This window comes from Talpa occidentalis, unplaced genomic scaffold, assembly GCF_014898055.3.
Source record: "Talpa occidentalis isolate TD23 unplaced genomic scaffold, MPIMG_talOcc4v2.1 talOcc4.11, whole genome shotgun sequence".
In the NCBI taxonomy this organism is placed as follows: Eukaryota; Metazoa; Chordata; class Mammalia; order Eulipotyphla; family Talpidae; genus Talpa; species Talpa occidentalis.
This window is the reverse complement of record NW_023601104.1, coordinates 11,939,369-11,959,365: the sequence shown is the minus strand read 5'-3', so window position 1 is coordinate 11,959,365 and position 19,997 is coordinate 11,939,369. Positions and strand designations below refer to the sequence as shown.

General features: G+C 38.1%; 1 protein-coding gene across 6 annotated transcripts in view; it reads left to right on the top strand.

Moving 5' to 3' along the window:
• Positions 1-19,997, top strand: part of ZNF106 (zinc finger protein 106) — a 57,044-nt gene that overhangs the window by 32,626 nt on the left and 4,421 nt on the right. For all 6 annotated transcript variants that reach the window (XM_037502297.2, XM_037502298.2, XM_037502294.2 and 3 more), the window contains 14 exons: positions 1,758-1,912; positions 1,997-2,057; positions 2,345-2,686; positions 5,198-5,975; positions 6,306-6,361; positions 7,317-7,462; positions 8,781-8,915; positions 12,326-12,442; positions 14,578-14,769; positions 15,202-15,264; positions 15,932-16,051; positions 16,860-16,931; positions 18,028-18,099; positions 19,609-19,755. In XM_037502297.2, coding sequence (XP_037358194.1) covers positions 1,758-1,912; positions 1,997-2,057; positions 2,345-2,686; positions 5,198-5,975; positions 6,306-6,361; positions 7,317-7,462; positions 8,781-8,915; positions 12,326-12,442; positions 14,578-14,769; positions 15,202-15,264; positions 15,932-16,051; positions 16,860-16,931; positions 18,028-18,099; positions 19,609-19,755 — 2,456 coding nt within the window. The remainder of the gene's footprint in view (positions 1-1,757; positions 1,913-1,996; positions 2,058-2,344; positions 2,687-5,197; positions 5,976-6,305; positions 6,362-7,316; positions 7,463-8,780; positions 8,916-12,325; positions 12,443-14,577; positions 14,770-15,201; positions 15,265-15,931; positions 16,052-16,859; positions 16,932-18,027; positions 18,100-19,608; positions 19,756-19,997) is intronic.

The following is a 19,997-nucleotide window of genomic DNA, read 5'->3' as shown; positions in this document are numbered from 1 at the left end:
TGACAGTATAGCTTATAGTTATCAAACACTGAATACCCTTTTTTTTTACTTTCATCTTAAATGCATAGGAAAGTTAAATTTTCGACTACATACAATTACAGGTGTAGAATAATGTAATATAAACCTGTAAGCAAAAGTTTAATATAGCATGGATAAATTGATTTCAGTTAAAGCCAGAAAGTCTCTTTAGGGCTTTTTCAGTGGAAAAAAGAAGAAGAGGCCATTTAGTAAAAATTTTATTTCTCTTGGTCATTTATAACCGTTTCTCCCATTTTTCCATTTTAAGACATCTTGATTGTTTTTCCATGTGAATTGAGAGAAGTTATTAGTGTGGGTCCTTGACTGATATGCTTGTACAACTTTTGTTTTCCACTGATTCTAAATGAGTTTTAGTATAAGGACTAGTGAGGGAAGTGAGTGTTGGGTGATGGGCTGTGCTGGATAAAGTAGGTATCAAGGATGACCCTTGTTCTGAGTGGGTAAGCTGTGTGGATAATGATATTATCTACAGAACAAGAAGACTCCCAAGTGTTGCAGGAGGATACAGGAGAATGACAAGTTTTGTTTTAGATCCTTTGAGTTAAAGGACATTAGAGACACCAGCTAGAATGATCACAGTGATAGTTGGTACGTGGGTCTGGAGTTTAGGAGCGAGGTCTTGACATATTGAATGGGAAAGAGACAAACATAAAGATGACAAATATACGTAGTAGAACATTCTATTTAAAATAACTTAAATATACTATTTCAAAGCCATATATATATTTATATTTAGTAATACATATAAATATAAAATATAAACATAAAAAATGTATATTTTTAGGAAGCCTACACTAGTAAAGACATCTATTTTTTTATTTTTTAAATGGTCTTATTTTATGTTCAGGTAACACTATATATGATTTAGGGGTATAGACTCACGCCTTTTTCAAAGGTATTGGTACCACACCACATCATGCCACCCACCACAAGTCACCCTTAATCCTCCATTATAGTTGTTGGGCCCCTTGCCCCCATAAAAGGAATTATTTTCAGTAACACACAGACTAGAAAATACGGATTGGGAGGGGAGAGCACAAGCAGTTCAGGTCTGGGGCCATTGTAAGCAAAACCTTGAGTAAAGATGTTGGTAGATAAAGGAAGAATGGGAGTTGATTTGCCTGGAACAGCTACCTCCCTTGGAAAGCTAGTGGTAGAAGATGATGATTAGGTAAAGTGATATTATATAGTGGTGTTCTTGGACCTAGAAGGCACCTCCATCTTACCAATTGTCACCTTTGGTTTCTAGCTCTGGTAGCATCTGGCTTGACTATGTGATTTATGAGTTTGGATGAGTGTCTACTGATCTACAGGGGTTGGGGGGAGGGAGAGTAAAGGCTTATCCTAGGTAACGTGATGTGGTTCCATCTTCTGAGGAACTATATTATTTAAAAAGAAGCCTCCAGGGCCTCCCCTGGTGGCGCAGCAGTTAAGCGCTGGGCTGCAGAGCTGCCCGCAGCATCTGCAGTGCCAGTTCGATCCCTGGCCACCAGCAAGGATCCCACAAAGCACACAGATCTCCCCTGCCCTGCCCGCTGCTCCCGTCAGCAATGTATTTCGTCAGTCTGCCTGTTCTGTTCCCCCCTCTGGCTCTGGTGAATTCTCTCACCCTCCCACGCTTCTGACTGTACCCAGTGCTTGTATAAATAAATAAATAAATCTTTAAAAATAAAAAGAAGCCTCCAGTGTGAAACTGAATCTTATGATTTTTTTGACAGAACGTTCTCAGGTTGACCAGCTGCTGAATATTTCCTTAAGGGAGGAAGAACTAAGCAAATCATTGCAGTGCATGGATAACAACCTTCTGCAAGCCCGGGCAGCACTTCAGACAGCTTATGTTGAAGTTCAGAGGCTACTTATGCTCAAGCAGCAGGTAACAGTAGATGGAACATTTAATGAAAATGGGTCATCTCAAAAACTGAATATCTAAATGCTTAATAAAATACTTTCTTTTTAGATAACTATGGAGATGAGTGCACTGAGGACCCATAGAATACAGATTCTGCAGGGATTACAAGGTATTTGGAGAGATCATGTATTATAGAAAGAGGCTAGTTTGGGAATCAAGACATGAGTTCAAATCTTGACTCTTTGTGTCATGCCGGTAGAACTTTGGATAAATCACTTAAAATCTGAACAGTGGAGTATTGATTCCTCTTCTGTCTGTATCTCTGGTGATTATATGACAATTTACTTTGAGGAACTTTAAAATTCTCTTGTAATCTTTAAAAATACTAATTGATTCAAAGCAGGTGACATTTCAGATAACATTTTTGCATTTGTACACATGTGTTTCCCTTTCTAGAAACATATGAACCTTCTGAGCATCCAGACCAGGTTCCCTGTAGCCTTATACAAGAACAGAGGAACAATAGACCTCAAACATCTGCTGATGCTGCAATGCTGCCTACACCCTTCTTCCCAGTGTTTCTGGAGCCTCCATCTTCCCATGTGTCTCCATCGTCCACTGGAGCCCCTCTCCAAGTCACCCCACCTCCTACTTTCCAAGTCCATGGAGGTGTTCCTGCTCCAGACTCATCGGTTCAAATTAAACAAGAACCCATGTCTCCTGAACAAGAAGAGAATGTGAATGCTGTGTCACGGAGCTCAGCCTGCAGTGTGACCAAGGAATTACTGCAAGCTAATAGTATGTAAACTTTTCTCTGGGCGCAGAGCAAGCCTATAGTGGGCCTAGTATTGTTCTATATCTGTGATGGAGAGTCATACTTGCCCATTAAATCTAAAGGTAATGGGGCTTCCCTGGTGGTCTAGGGGTTAAGTCTCAGCGCTATAACCATGACAGCCTGAGTTCGATCTCTGGCCAGGGAGCTAACCCACATATGGTGCAGCAGACCTCTCCTGTCTCGCCCACTACTCCCCTTAGCAGTGTATTTCAATAAATCCATCTGTTCTGCCCCCTGCTCTGTCTCTGGTGAATTCCCTCACCCACCACACCTCTGGCCCACACCCCAGTTCTTCTTCTATGCAATGAATAAATAAATAAATCTTTAAAAAAAATCTAAAAGTACTACGATGAACTTTTTTGGAAATTTCCTTCATTCAGGAGAATTCTTTAACCATCAGTAACTTTTTCCCTAATTTAATCTAGAATTACCAAGTTGACTTTGTATTAATACCTAAGAGATTCTTTTTATTAGGATTAGTACAGAGAAATAATTGGTTTTTGTGAGATAAATGTGGTTGATGTTAATCAATTTTCTAGATAAAATATATCCTCTGGTTTTCTTTCTCTGAATTAGGATTGATATAAACCTGAGAGGTAGATGTCAGTGACGAAAAGCAGCTCTGTGATTTGAATAGGAATTTGGGTGAAAATTTTGAGAAATTTTCATAAAATAGCACCTTGTTTGATTTTTTTTTTTTTAATAGAGGCATGTTTTATTTATTTGTTTGTTTGTCTACACATGCACTGGGCACAGTCAGAAGCACAGGAGGGTGAGAGAATTCACCAGAGCCAGAGTGGGGAGCAGAGCAGGCAGAAGGACCGAAGTACACTGCTGAGGGAAGCAGCGGGCAGCAGGAGAGGTCTGCGCACCATGTGGGACCCTCCTATGGTGGCCGGGGAGCAGCCGGGAATTGAACCGGCGCCACAGAGGCCGCGGGCAGCTTAGCAACCCAGCGCTCAACTGCTGCGCCACCGGGGAGGCCCAGCACCTTGTTTGAAAATAACTACTAAGCTATTTAAAATCTATATGAAGTTTACACAACCAAATAGTACTATCTTGGAAATTAAATCAAAAGCAAATAAACTAGAGCCTCCCTGCTGACCTAGGGATTAAGTCTCAGTGCTACCACCACAACGGCTCACTGTGATGGCCTGAGTTCAATCTCTGGCCAGGGAGCTGACCCATATGAGGTGCAGCAGACTCTCCTCTCTTGCCTGCTGCTCCCCTCAGCAGTGTGTTTCAGTAGATCTGCCTGTACTGCTCCCCACTCCATCTCTGGTGAATCCCCTCACCCCCTGCATCTCTGGTCTACACCCTAGTTCTTCTATGCAAAATCAATAAAATCAATAAAATCTTACAATAAAGGAATAATGCTTTTTTAAAAAAGCAAATAAACTGGCATTGTGTGATTTTTTTTTTTTTTGAGCAAAACCCAAAAGGTCTGAAGAATTACACTAGATTTTACTACCTAGTACAACACTAATCTAGAACTCTATATCAAATGTATTTTATCTTTTATATTGAATTTGATTACTTTTATATGGATAGTATTTAGTATTAAAAAATGAGTAGGCCTTATTGTCACTTTTTAAGCTACTTTTTCAAAAATAGCTTTTATCATTTTTTCTGATTGCTAAAGTAATTCATAATGTTGTAAAAAGTTGGGAAACTATAAATGTAAATATGATGTATTATTCTTAAATCATAAATGTGCTTACATGTAGACTTTATACATATGAAAATGATCGTATGTTATAACTTGACATTTTTCCACTTAATGTATCATGATCATTTTCCTGTGCCATAAAAATAATTCATCTAAAAATGTTTTTAGTAGTAGTTGCATAGTATTTGAGAAGTTGCATAATCACATATATACAGTAATTTATATGATCTCCCTTGAATTTTAAGGCTTTTCCTCTTCTTTAGTATTCTGTATAACACTACATTGTATGTCTTTGTGCTTATTTCATCTGTTTAAATTCTTACACATGAATTAAATAACTAAGTAAAAAAATAGATATTTGCAAGTGAGCTGACTTTTAACTACTAGTATATAGCTGAATTGGAAGATGTGAAGAGAAAGCATAATAAAACTTATGAGACATAAAGGTGAAAGCACTTCATTTAAGTAGATATTGAAGTATCTACTAAGAAAAAAAGCACATGCTAGATATATAGACTTTCAAGTTAGAAAGAAAGAAGATCAATAAAAATAATCCCTGCCCATAAGGGGCTTTGGTAGGGTATAAGACATGCATGCCATTTTTGATACTCATGCAAGACAAAGTCTACAAAGTGCTATAATAGAAATGTCTGAGGGGTGAGATGAACGGTTTTATCGTCATGGTTTGGATAACATCAGAATGTCATAATTTGGTAAAGATGCAATCAGGAATCAATAACTGTAGTTTATGGCTATAAACAGCAGACACAATAAAATATGCAATAATTTTTTTCTTCTCAATCAGGAGAGATCACTGACAGTGGTCCAGTTTATCCAGAGGTCACAGCAGCGTTGTCTGCATCAGCACTAAGGGAAAGTTTCCATGAACCTAGCCAAGAATTGAAGTTTTCCATGGAGCAAAGAAATACCAGAAACAGAGAAAATAGCCCCTCTTCCCAATCAATTGGTCTTCCTACCCTAAGTAAAGAAGGTGAAGAGCCAGCCAAGGGGAACAGTGGGTCTGAAGCCTGTACCAGTTTTTTTCAAAGATTGTCCTTTGCTTCAGAAACCCCTTTAGAGAAGGAGACTCACTCTGCAGCTGACCAGCCTGAACAACAGGCAGAGTCTACTCTGACATCAGCTGAAACTAGAGGAAACAGGAGAAGGAAGAGACTTAGGAAGAAGAAAACTCTACGGGCTGCCCATGTACCTGAGAACAGTGACACTGAACAGGACACATTTACCGCTAAACCTGTAAGAAAAGTGAAAACTGGAAAGTCAACTAAAGGGGGGAAAGTAACAACCTCCACCTGGGAAGATAGAACTGGCCCAGAACAAGAGAGTGTCAGAGATGAGCCAGATAGTGACTCGTCTCTGGAAGTCCTAGAAATCCCTAATCCTCAGTTTGTAATAGTATCTATCAATTCTTCTGAATCCGGAGAAGAGAAACCGGACAGCCCATCTAAAAAGGATGTTTGGCACTCCACAGAGCAAAACTCATTAGAAACTTCTCGTTCTGGCTGTGATGAAGTTAGCTCAACCAGTGAGATTGTCACTCGCAATAAAGATGGCATCCCTGTAAGGTAAAGATGTATTGGTTCAATCAGAATAGCTTTCTTCCTTTCTTAAAAAACAGACTTTTGTGATGAATAAAATTTTTAAAGGACTCAAATGGATGTAAAATATTGTAAAGTCAAACCTTGCCAATGGAGATTTTCCCCTTCCTCATTTGGGTTGTCAATATTTACTGTATTTTTTCCTTTCTGTAGAAATTATAGGTGGAAAAACTGATCTCTTATATCATCATTGCTACTTTGCCCATTGTTCAGAATGCTTTGAGTCAGGAAAATGTAAGCATTATTACCTGTCCTGTTCACACATATGTTAAGAAGACTTTTGCTATTATTTTGTAGTGTGGCAGAAACTCAGACCGTGATCTCCTCTATAAAAGGATCAAAGCACTCTTCAGGTATATGGTTCTCTGTTTTATTTAATTAACCACAGGAAAAAAGCTTCTAAGTACTAATACCAGAGTTTAACTCTCCTTAATTATGCTTTTAGAGTAGGCTTTGAGGGCTGTCACCTAAAGAGTTGCCCTAAATCCTTATATTCTGGCCTTTTCAGTTTCTTACTCCCATCTCACTTACTTGGCTCTTTTACTATTCAGCCAGTTAGCAATAGTATTAAGGTTTCATTGCTGTAGGGTTTTGAAGGAACTGCTTTTATTTTTTTTTTAATTTATATATATTATATGTGTGTGTGTATTTTTTTACATCATTGTTCATTTTTGTTCAGTGTATACTTTCTCCTCTCAGGTGTCGTCCCTATAGAATTCCACCTCCAATTCACCCGGGCACCATCACCATAGTCCCTTGTGCTCTTTCGTCCCCTGTTTCCATCCCTCTGCCTTCCCCTCCCTTGCAGAATGTCTCTGATTTATGGTTGCCTGCTAATTTTTTTTGTAACTATTTTTCCTGATCCCTTATTTGGTTCCCTTATATTCCTCCTATAAGTGAAACCATCCGATATTTTTCTTTTCCTTCTGGTTTATTTCGCTGAGCATAATCCCTTCCAGCTCCATCCATGTTGCTACGAATGGCATGAGTTTATCTTAGCAACTGCTTTTAAAGAACAATTACTTATACAAGGAAATAAGTGGCAGCAGAGGAGACTGGATGTGGGAAAGATTTGGTACTTTACACTGTCACTGAAAATTATCTTTCAAATAAGTATCTTTCATTTTTCTAAGTGGAAGATCTTTTCGGCCTTCTCTTATGAAGCCTTCATGAGTGAATCATGGTATTTTGCTGGGGAAACTTGGCTAGAAGGAGAAGGCTAGGACCACTTTTTATGTAATGGTTTTGATTTTTTAGGATCTTTTCAGACACAAGCAGACAAGTCTCAAACACATTCTTGTTTTCTAGAAATTTCTTCAGAGCCAGGAGATGATGATGAGCCCACAGAAGGGAGTTTTGAGGGGCACCAAGCTGCAGTTAATGCAATTCAAATATTTGGAAACTTATTGTATACCTGTTCAGCAGATAAAACTGTCCGAGTTTATAATCTGGTGGTAAGTTGATAAATCAGTTTGAATATTTTTAGTTGGTTGCAGCTTTTAAAGTGTCCAACTCTCTTAAATAGAGAACTTTATTTGCTGTTCAGAGGTAGGTGCAGGTTATAGACTGACTTTAGATCCTTTCGATACTTTCTGACTTTCCACTCTGCCTTTTCTTCTTTTCTAAAAGGAAGTTTGTCTGCTCACATGTAGATGCCAGGAGTCACTGGGGTCCCCACCACCAGAAAAAAGGTCTAGTTCTTTACTCCCTGAGGAGTCATCTAGGCAAAGGAGATTAGATTACATCAGTCAGGCCCCAGCCCTGGAGTTGGTAATGAGGTCGCCTGTCTACTGCATAATAGAAATGGAATGGAATGAATATAGGGGAAATCTGAGAGGAGACCTTCACCCTGAAATCGATTAATTGTCCAAGTTATTAAGGAGAGCAGCCCTCTTCTCCTATACTACACTTCATATAATCCCACGCTCATTACTGTCACTTTTCACAGAATGAATGTTTTGAATATGGTATATATCAAATTAATTCTAACAACAGTGATAGCCAAGAAACTTTAGGAAAATTATGTCATCTGAACACCTGGAAAGTATTGGAAATTGCTGATGCTGTGAAAAGGCTAGGTAATGAACCAAGAAAATGTGTTTGCTGTAGGCAACAGGTGTATGGTTTCCTTTAGCCTAATGGTATAAGAGGTCATGAGGATGACTCCAGGACACAACGGTGATACCAGGAGGTGTTAGTGTAACATATGGGAGATTGGCTTCAGCTCTAAATTATAGGGTGAGTGTGTGTATGTGTGTACATCCTAAATGTTATCTCAGTGTGAAGATAACACTTGGTATGTTCTCCTATGAAACTGCACCTAGACCCCAAGGCCCTGTGATGGCACCTGATATGTCTTTGAATATTGTGGAGCATCCTTTCAAGTTACTGATTAAATGCAGGGACTTACCTGGGTAATGAGCTATAGTTTACAGTTGGGAGTTGCTAGATCTTTGGTCCATATGTTAGAGAGTCTTGCCCTAATTAAATTAGGCATTAATTAAAATTCTCATTAATTAAAATTGCCCTATATACTTTTTGGTATGGCTCAACTAACATAATTGCAGGCACCTCAATATATGTGACTGCTGGACCCTTCAGTGAACAAATATTTACTAAACACCTTTTGTGTAGTAGGCACTACCTTAATACCTAGAGTATAGCAGTGAACTATGTTTTGGCATTTTTGGTTGAGGATTCTAATCCTCAATATGCACAAGTAATCTAATTTTCTGTTTCTACAAGTAATCTCTATTGTGTACTTGACTTTAGAATCGGAAGTGCATTGGTGTCTTTGAGGGCCACACCTCCAAAGTGAACTGCCTCCTGGTTACTCAAACCTCTGGGAAGAATGCTGCTCTTTTTACTGGTTCCAGTGACCACACAATTCGGTGCTATAATGTTAAGGTAAATGGGCCCAGAAAAAACAAAACTGATAATACAGACTTGATTTTGACTGTATTTATTGTTAAAACATTCAAGAAACAAACACAGATGCTTTATTCTGCCCACTTTTTTTTTTTTTTTTTTTTTTTTTTTTTTTGAGAAGGTGGGGGAGGAGGTGGTCCAGGCTTCTGATTGATTTTAGCAAACTTGTTTAGGAAAAATCAGTAAAACTAGATATTAGTACTTTGAAAAGTAAATAAAATAGAAAGACTTTTCGCTAAATTGATCAAAAAAGAGAGAAGACATAAATTTCCAAAATAAAAGTATTATGCTTTACAGGAAAATAATGAAAATATCCATCAACTAGTAGGGTGAATATGGTGCATAAAATAAATGTGGTATGTAAAAAGTGGAATACTACTAGCCACAAAAAGGGACAAACTGTTAATACATGAAGCAACATGGGTTGGACTCAAAAATATGATAGGAGACAGAGGCCTGATGTAAAGGACTACAGGCTAAATATTCTCCTTATATTAAATTCTATAAATAGCAAAACTCTCAGGGTTGTCTGATGGCAGCTGGGATTGGCTGACAGGATACAAGATAACTTTTTTGGAGTTACCTCCAAAACTGAAGGTTGAAATGATAGTAGTTGCATGACTGTATATCTTACCAAAACTTAAAATGTATATTTAACATGGTGACTTTTATTACATGGAAATAATACTTAAAACTGTTTAAAAAATTATAAATAAATTTTGACAAGAGTTAACCTGAAGTAAAAAAAGGGATATAGGATAGGCATAGTTCCTATCCACTGTAACATAAGATAGGATAAGCATGGATTTAATATAATGTTATATCTCTTTGTAGAGAAAAATACTGAAAGTCCTATATATAATTGGGAAAAGACAGAAAAACTTCTTAAAAGAAGAAAATACTAAAAAAACTTTGAACACAATACAATCTCACCAACAGATGAAAATTAAAACAAAATTCAGTACCAGGGGCGGGGAGAGATGGGATTGGGGTCAAAATAAGGGGGGTGCAATTGTATGGGGAATATAACCAAGATGAAAATGCATACATTGTGCAAAAATGAAAAATGATGTAAGAAATATATTAAAAAAAAAACAAAATTCAGTACCATTTTGATTTAAAAAATCAGCAAGAACTCTTACAGCATTTTTCACTATTGTTAAGGTTTCTACATGAGTAGTATTTGCCATAATGAGATGTACATTAGTGAAAAACATTCTTAGCCAGTTTTTGAAATTGAAGTACAACTTCATATAGTAAAATACACTGATGCTAGCTTTCAGCTTGATGAATTGTCACATAGGTATACATTTGTGTAACCATCACCAAAATCAAAGGATAGCCATAACTATCCCCTGAAGCTTCTTTCAAACCTTCCACTCTCTAAAGATAACCATTGTTCTGACCTCTATTATTGTTGATTACTTTTGTCTGTGCTTGAACATCATACAACTATAAGGATACTGCATGTATTCTTTCATGCCTATTTTTAGCTCTCCATGTCTGAAATTCAGATATGTTATTGCATGTACATAGTTATTGTTTGAAGATTGATTTATTTATGCATACAAGAACAAGCCAGAGGTGCGGGGGGTGAGAGGATTCACCAGAGACAGAGTGGGAAACAGAACAGGCAGATTGACTGAAATACACTGGTGAGGGGAGCAGCAGGTGAGTCAGGAGAGATCTGCTTCACCATGTGGGTAGCTTCCCGGCTGGGGGTCAAACTCATGCTGCAGTGCTGCGGATAGCTTCATAGGTTGTGTCTTAACTCCTTGTACCACCAGGGAAGCCCTATTTTTTATACTGTATAATAAATTTCCCTCTAAAATTACAAAAAGATCTCACGTAAGTTTAGTAGAGGCAACATGAGTGTTGACATTGGGCATATTTACTGTCTTATTGTTTATCTTACAATTTCTATATGCAACATTTATATTTGTAATTTTATGGCTAGAGATTGAATAATTTGAAAGACTAGTTTAGGTATGAAGGAAAGGTGGCTAAAGAGATTAAAGACTTTAACAACCTACATCTTAACCTCTCCATAGCTTGTCCTATCCTACACGCTTGTAACCATCTTGATTAATATCCAGACCTGTTTAAAAATATACTTGGGGGCCTCCCTTGTGGCACAGGGGTGAAAGTCTCAGCACTATCAAGATATCACCAGCCACAGCTACAGGAAATCGATCCCCAGCCAGGGAGCTAACCCACACGGCACAGCAGGCCTCTTCTGTCTTGCCCTCTGCTCCCCTCAGCAGTGTATTTCAGTAGATCTGCTTATTCTGCTCCCTACTCTCCCTGGTGAATCCTCTCACATCCTGCACCTCTGGCTATACCCCAGTTTTTATATGCATATATAAATAAAAATAAATCTTAAAAAAACAAGCGCTACAGTTGGGTCTTTAGTTACTTTATGTAACACTCTGCAGCAAATATTGAACACATATTATGTTACTTGCCCTAAACTAGATAATTAGATTTGTAACTAAAAACCAGTTCTGTGAAAGTTAGTGCTTGGTTAGTGTGGATATGCAGGAATTACTAAGAAAAACTTTAAACATACATATTCTAGATCTACTGAATTAAAATCTCAAGTATTAGTCATGAAGCTTGATACTCTGTACATTTTAAGTTTCTTGGGTAACTATAGACGATTATGGAGGATGATTTGAGAGCTAGTGAAATAGAAATCAATTGGAGGAGGGCCTCCCCGGTGGCGCAGTGGTTGAGCGCTGGGTTGCAAAACTGCCCGCAGCCTCTACAGCGCCGGTTTGATCCTCGGTTGCTCCCCGGCCATCAGAGGAGGGTCCCACAAGGCGCGCAGACCTCTCCTGCCGCCCGCTGCTCCCCTCAGCAGTGTACTTCGGTCCTTCTGCCTGCTCTGCTCCCCGCTCTGGCTCTGGTGAATTCTCTCACCCTCCCGCGCTTCTGACTATACCCACTGCTTGTATAAATAAATAAGTAAATCTTTAAAAAAAAAAAAAAAAGGAAAGAAATCAATTGGAGGAAAACATGTATTTGACTAGTGCAATTATCAAATATACTACTATAGTCCTCATTTTCCTTTTCTATGTCCAATGCAATTTTAACTTCATCTTTGGCTACTTATTTTAAGAGAGTAAGACCCAATACATACTGTTCTTTGAAAAATTTCTACATCCCAGATTAGAAGCATGGTAGTATTTATTAGAATTTATATTTGTTTCCACTGCTACCTACAGCTTGAGGGTCTTTGACCACATGTTTCAAAAGTGAAAAAAAAAAAAGGATGCTGCATTTTCTACCTACTAACAATCATGTCACACTCTACTTTCAGCAGGATTGTTTTCCCATTTTATTTTGCTGTTAATGTCTGCTGATTAGGTGTTGTGCATTTTTATCAGACTCGAGAGTGTAAGGAGCAGTTACAGTTGGAAGACCGGGTACTCTGCCTCCACAATAGATGGCGAATCCTCTATGCAGGACTGGCAAATGGCACTGTGGTGACCTTCAACGTAAAGGTTAGTGGTTGGGGAGAGAAGGCAGAATTCCCGTACCGCGTGAAAGTAGTGTGAGTATGTGTAGGACAAAGTGGAAGACAGGCATGTTCCTCTCTTATGTGAGATAGCAACAGAATTAGTTGATAACTCAAAAACTGCTATCTTCTGGTATAAGTGAAACAAGATCCTGCATTCTTTCTGCTCAGAGCTAAGTGTGCCAGGACCAAAATGTAACTGCTAAATTAAACTAAGTCTGATCATTTGGGGCTAGATAATGAGTCACAGGTTAAACTAGTTTATTTTGTCTTGAGAATGACACTGTGAAAAATGTGTTTAAATTCCTTTGAGTATGACATCGATGTGGTTTGGAACCAATTTAGGGTTTCATGAGGGTGCCTAGTCTGTAAAGTGAACTAAGTGAAAAGTTTGCCTTCGTGTTTATGTGACCTCATACTTATCCAAAGATAAATTCATTTGTTTGTTTAACCTTTATGGAGCATCTGTTCTATGCTAGGCCCTAGGAAAAGGCTTAGGAAATGAATGGGAACCAGTTTTTGATGACCCTGTGTATTTTGTTAATGTCATTAAACTTCATCTTATAGTTTTTAAAATATGAGAAACATGATCCAATTTGTATTTTAGAAAAAGTCACTCTGGAGTTCCTGAGATTGAAAAAGATTTATACGAGGCAGGGAGACCATTAGGAGGCTTTGTAATAGAAACTGATGTGAAAGGTTAGATTAAGGATGAAGAGATGAGAATGGATAAAAAATGTAATCTAAAAGATGAAATTGATAGCTTTTTTTTTTTACTAATTAGCTCTAACACTATCCCAAAGTCACCCTGTTATCTTTTAACAGCATATTAGTGTTTGCTATGTCCAGTCAATTACAGTCTCATTTTGTGTTTAGTGACTACTATTTCTCTTTCCACTGAAACTACGTATAAGAGATGCTATAAAATATGTCATGATTTTTGTCTTTAAGATGCTTGGGATCAAATTAGAAAAATCTAGCACATACGTAATCAACCCCAAGTTAGTTGGTTCACTAGTTAGATCACAGAAGGGTAGCTATTACATTCTAGATGGGATGTTCTCAGCCTAGGCTTTGGTTAGGACAATAAGAATGACGAATAAAGAATAAATTAAAGATACCTTAAAGGGTAAAACTTGATCATCACCTATTTTGTGAGATTACTGTTATCAGAGGTCAACAAACATTAGGTGCACACCTTTTGAGGTAAGATGAGGACAGTAAGTTCAAATGGAAACAGTCTCTTAAAATAGTTCTAGTGCTATATAGAAGATGGGCCTTGAGACAGAGATGTAAGACTGCACAGATATGAATTTTGAAAGCTGACATTACTCCTAAAATGCAGTGCTTTTGGTATCTTAACAGAAAGCCAGTGCTGTTTACCAGGGCCTATTCACTATCGGTCCCCGAACTCCAGTCAGCCTTGTCTCAAGTGCATCAGTATGGCTAGAATCATTGTTTAGCATTATTGGCCCCCTGCTGCTGGTTTGTGCATATTTTCTGGGAGTTTTACCCCATGTATGCACATAAAGTACCTTTTTAGAGACTTGGGGGAAGTGGGAAACTTTATGAACAACATTGTCGTATTGATTAGGGAAGCAAGTCTAAAATCTGAATGAAAGAATGTTTGGAAGTCAGGGTGGGGCCAGAAGTCAGAAGAATGTAAGATCACAAAAAAGTGAAGAATGTGAGACCCTGACTGAAATTGCCTAAGAAAGAAGTTCTCAGTAGAGAATTTAGGATGGCAAAAACAGAATTCCTGGTAGGCTGGAAAATGTCTGAGTATTTTTAAAAAAGGAAAGGTTGATCACTCACTCATTAACTTAAGGGAAGTACGAGAGGGCAGCAAAAAAAAGAACCAAGTTCTAATTATGATAAAGGTAGTTATGGGCTGAAGTTAAAAATGAGTTGATATGGTAAGGGTTTGCCCCATTGGAATGGGGGATGAGAAAGTCATGATCTAGACAGAGAGCTGAATGGGTATGGCAGAAGTTGGGAAGTCAAAGGTGGTAGAATTTAGAGTTTGTATCAAGGTAGTCATTTTTGGTTAGTTGATTTTGAGATTTTTCCAGCTAAGTTATTTTTTGCTTTTACTTCATAAAATGGTGGCTTATTTTTCAGAACAACAAACGACTTGAGATCTTTGAATGTCATGGCCCTCGGGCTGTCAGCTGTCTGGCCACAGCTCAGGAAGGTGCCCGGAGACTGCTGGTTGTGGGATCTTATGACTGTACCATTAGTGTACGTGATGCACGGAATGGATTGCTCCTCAGAACTCTGGAGGGCCACAGCAAGACCATTCTTTGCATGAAGGCAAGTGTCACTGAAGAGAATAAGAGTTAATTGCCTTGCACAAATAGGAGGGTTTGAATGACATTTCCCTATGTTCTAATCCTTATTTAGAATAGTCATCTTTAAAAGAACAAGGAGATTGTATTTCTTTTCCTTAGACCTGGCTCACTCAGGGATGTGCTATTTTTAAATATGTTAACTGGGAAACAATGAAATGTATTTTATTGTAGAAAGTGGATATTCGTTCTGTCCTTCTAGACTATCTCATAATCAGAGTGCCTGGTGGTGAGGATATAAGTTTCAGTTCAGAAAATATCTAAGAAACTTATTTTATACCTCACTATGTTTATCTCAAAATAGAATGGAAATTAGAATTTGCTAGTGTACCTTACAAGTTACAGAGGGAACTTGGAACCTTCTAACAAGTCTAACTCATTGAATTTTCTCTTTAAGGTGGTGAATGACCTTGTGTTCAGTGGCTCCAGTGATCAATCCGTTCATGCCCACAACATCCACGTAAGCGATGGTGGTTAGAGAAATCTCAAATGGAATAGTGGTTAAAGCTTAATGTATTCCTCTTGCAATTTCAGTTAAGCCCCTTTCCCAGTAAATATCTTAGTAATCTAAGAGCATAAGTTCTTATAATAATGTGTATCCTAGAAAATCTGACCTTATCAGAAATATTTAGTGGGGGGCAGATTCAAGGTTATGTAACGCCTCATTTAAAACTTGAGCTAGTTTGAACGTCTGAGGTTTTGCAAAAATGGATATGAGATGTAATTTAAAATAGAACAAATAAGAAGAAACAGGACTCAACTCTGGTCAGAGAGGCAGCCCTTTGAAGTTCAGTTTCTGGTCTGTAAACCTTGGGGTAATCCAACTTCACAGATGTATTGTCTAGTTCCAATGAAATGATAAAATTGAAAATGCTTCAAAAGCTACGGTATATTTACAGGTAGAGTTGTGGGCCTTCTCTCTCTGTGACACTAAGTTCTCTCCATCAGGATACATTTCTTATATTTTATGTGGGTAACAAATGCTTGTGGGAGTACTTCAGCTGTTAAAATTAGTACAGCTGCATGTCCGGTACAAGTAAGCCTCAGAATTATATAATCATAAACCTCAAAAGTTGGAAGGTATCTTAAAAGTCAGTCTAGTGACTCTTACCTCTCTTCTGATGCAGACTGGTGAGCTTGTGCGGATCTATAAAGGTCACAATCACGCCGTGACTGTGGTGAACATCCTAGGCAAGGTGATGGTGACTGCTTGCCTGGATAAATTTGTCCGTGTCTATGAATTACAGGTAGAATTCATATCCAGTGTTTTGTTTGAATGATTGGGGGAGATTGTTTGGGTTTGGGCATTTTTTTTTTTAAGAATTATTATTATTATTATTTTAAGATTTATTTATTTATTTATACAAGCACTGGGTACAGTCAGAAGCACGGGAGGGTGAGAGAATTCACCAGAGCCAGAGCAGGGAGCAGAACAGGCAGACTGATGAAATACACTGCTGAGGGGAGCAGTGGGCGTGGCAGGATAGGTCTGTGCGCCATGTGGGACCCTCGCCGGTGGCTGGGGATTGAACCAGCGCTGCAGAGGCTGCGGGCAGCTTCGCAGCCCAGCGCTCAACCACTATGCCACCAGGGGAGGCCCTGGGGCATATTTTTTTATGTATGAAGGCTGAGGTGGGAACTGGGCTGTGCATCCCTCTCAAGCACTCTCACGGAGCAGCTGGTCTGGGGACTGTGCCTTCAGGAATACTGTTCTGAGATAGGGACAGGCTCAAGGGTATCAAAACTTAAATGGCTTCTGGACAACAATTATAGTCTCTAAAACCTGTCTATTTCTCCTTAAGTGCAATTTCAGGTTTGAGACTTTGACACTACACAGAAATTGATTTTATTATCTCCATTGACCAGCTCTTCCTTGAGGGGGAGGACTTACTAGAAAGATTACCACTAGATAAATATGTCTTAAAATGCTCCTGGTGCTTCCATTTGGTACCTCATGTGTGGTTTTAAATCTGGCAAAGGCCTTCAGGCACCATGCTTATTAAACAGAAGGTCTAAATAACCATAATTTTGTCTCTATTTTTCCCTCCACCTAAGTCCCACGACCGGTTGCAGGTTTATGGAGGACACAAGGACATGATTATGTGTATGACCATTCATAAAAGTATGGTGAGTTTTTGCTTTGTTACATATTTGCCTTTGAATGTGTTTACTGAAAATTCTACAAACCCATATAATGTTACTCCTTGCCATTTCAGAAAATGACATCTATTTCTGACATGTCTCACTGTTGAATGACTACCTATTAGCATATTATCGAGAAGTAACCCAGTAACATTGTTGAATATTCCTTTTTCTCTTAGTAGCTAAAATAAATACAATAAAAAGTAACCTTACCATTGAACCGAAAGATTTAAGATGGTTTTAAAAAATTGAGTGGTGCTTTTTCCAACGATATTATATTATGATGTGAATAGAACATTGGGATTGAATCAGGTGATTTGACCAGTGTGGCACAGTCGTAGCAGATATAAAGCAGAAGCTAATTCACTTAACATTGCTAATTCTTGATTTACTTTATTCTTAAATTATGGGCTTGAATGGGTGTTTTTCAAGCTCTGAGCTGTAGAATCCTTTTTCCAATCAAATGCGGGTACCTACTATATAATGCTCAGTAGACGCCAGAGCTACACCAGTTAAAGTAAAAGTGGGCGCCTCTGAGCCCTGCCTGTCAGTGTGGTCCCAACTGTGGCTTTGTAAGGAGCATAGCCTTAAGGTGTCTTGTCTAGAAGATCTAGAAGATCCTTTCCCGCTGTACTCTGGGGCTGGTTTTGGTTTAGGTTTGTGTTTTATTTGACAGCTACAAGTAGTTTGTTTTTTGTTTTTTTTTTAAAGATTTATTTATTTATTTATACAAGCACTGGGTACAGTCAGAAGCGCGGGAGGGTGAGAGAATTCACCAGAGCCAGAGCAGGGAGCAGAACAGGTAGAAGGACCGAAGTACACTGCTGAGGGGAGCAGCGGGCGGCAGGAGAGGTCTGCACGCCATGTGGGACCCTCCTCTGGTGGCCGGGGAGCAGCCGGGGATCGAACCAGCGCTGCAGAGGCTGCGGGCAGCTTCGCAACCCAGCGCTCAACCGCTGCGCCACAGGGGAGGCCCTACAAGTAGTTTTTGACACTGATTTTTAGGATGTTTTATAATCGTTATTTTGGTGGTTTTTTTTTTTTTTTTTTTTTGTCTGATATGGTAAACCTCTTTCTCTAGATTTATACTGGCTGTTACGATGGCAGTATTCAGGCCGTGAGACTAAATCTGATGCAGAATTACCGCTGCTGGGTAAGAAATGAAACTATTTTTGTCATAAGACTTAGGAGTTGCTTAACCCTAGGTTAATTTATGGACCTTTGTTGACATCAGTTTAGCATTTTTATATTTGAGCATCTACTTTATTCCTTTCACTATAGGACAAGGAAGCTTGTTTTTTTTTAAACCCTACATAAAATTCTTCTATACTATTTTAATGAAAAACCTCTTTTAAGATTAGATGTAAGGTATATTTAAATACTGTCCACCCAATGGCTGTCTCCTTGGAGGCTTTTGTTTGATTGTAAAACCAGTACAAGCTTACAAAAATATGAACAGTATAGAAGTATATGAAGTAAAAAATGGAAATGCTTATTTTGTGACCTGCCCACTATAACTGCTTACTATACCATTCCTCAGGCATTAGATATATTGATAGTTGGGTTTGGGCCTTCATTGATTTTTGAGGAACACAATTTAAAACTTTTACACTGTTTATTATAAACTTTAATTTGTTTCATCAGTTCTAATATATCTAAAGATATGAGGGGAATACCTTCTGTTTTTAAACTAAAGGGGTGGCGATAGTACTGACCAAGGGAAAATTCAAATTTGGATTGCTTTTTTGAAATGAGCATGTTAGAATTGCAGTCTTTAGTCGGAATCTCTGTGGGGAGAAAGCCAAGGCAAAACTTGCATGCCTTCTAGTAAGTGAAATTGAACCACATTTATAAGTAAATTTACAGTAAAAAAAAAAAAGTTGGTAGTTGTTATGATACACGTGATAAAGACTGAGTAAAATCAGGCTCCCATTGCAAACACAATTTTTGACAAGTATTTCCACAACGTAGTTTCCTTATCAGACATTTTTATTTTCAAATGTATAACTCAAGACCTGAAGGGTGTGATCCTGTACTTCTAAGTCAGTCATACAATGTTGTAAATCAGTGACACCTCAATAAAAAAAAATTGCTAAAAGCAAACCTTTCAATATTTTTTAAAAGGCTCTCTGCCTTTTAAAATAAATGGTCTAACAGGAAAAAGACTAATTAATACAAAGTAAAAATCAAAATCAATAAGCAACTATAAACCAGAGATACACTATGGGGCAGGGGGGAGAGGAAGGACTAGGGTCAAAATAAGGGGGGGTGCAATTGTGTGGGGAATATAACCAAAATGAAAATGCATACATTATGCAAAAATGAAAAATGATGTAAGAATTATATAAAATAAAATATTTTTTAAAAATAAATAAAATAAATGGTCTAAGAAACACACTTTATCATGGCAAGATAAAGAATAAATATGGCTTACATGAAATTTTGTGGTAACTTGTCTAAATATTTACTGACATTTTCCTTTTCTAACAATGTAATGGCAACTTTAATAGTAGCCATTAATTTGGTAGCTTCCTTATATTTTCTAGCCAAAGAGTAAATTAAAAAATAAAGGGCTTCCACGGTGCTTCTGGGGTACAAGTGAAGAATGTTCTGATTGTATATTTCCTATACACTTTGTAACTTTCTTTCTGTTTCTATGCAGTGGCATGGTTGCTCTCTGATATTTGGGGTTGTAGATCATTTAAAACAACATTTACTGACTGACCATACGAATCCGAACTTTCAAACTCTGAAATGTCGTTGGAAGAACTGTGATGCCTTTTTCACTGCTAGGAAAGGATCCAAGCAGGTACATTAGTGGGACTCAGGTCAATCTGGGGTCATTTGTCTGCTCAGGGCAAGGAAAAGCAAACCTTTTTTTATCTTCTTATAATGTTCAGCATTGCAATAAAGAGTTTAGGGATTTTTCTTTTTATTAATTATTCAGAGATTTGGGGGTAACTTAATGAGGTTTCAAAGGAAGAATTAGGTTGTGTTTGAGAGTAAAGAAAGTTTTCAAATGTTTCAAATCTGGTAACTGAACCCAGAGGC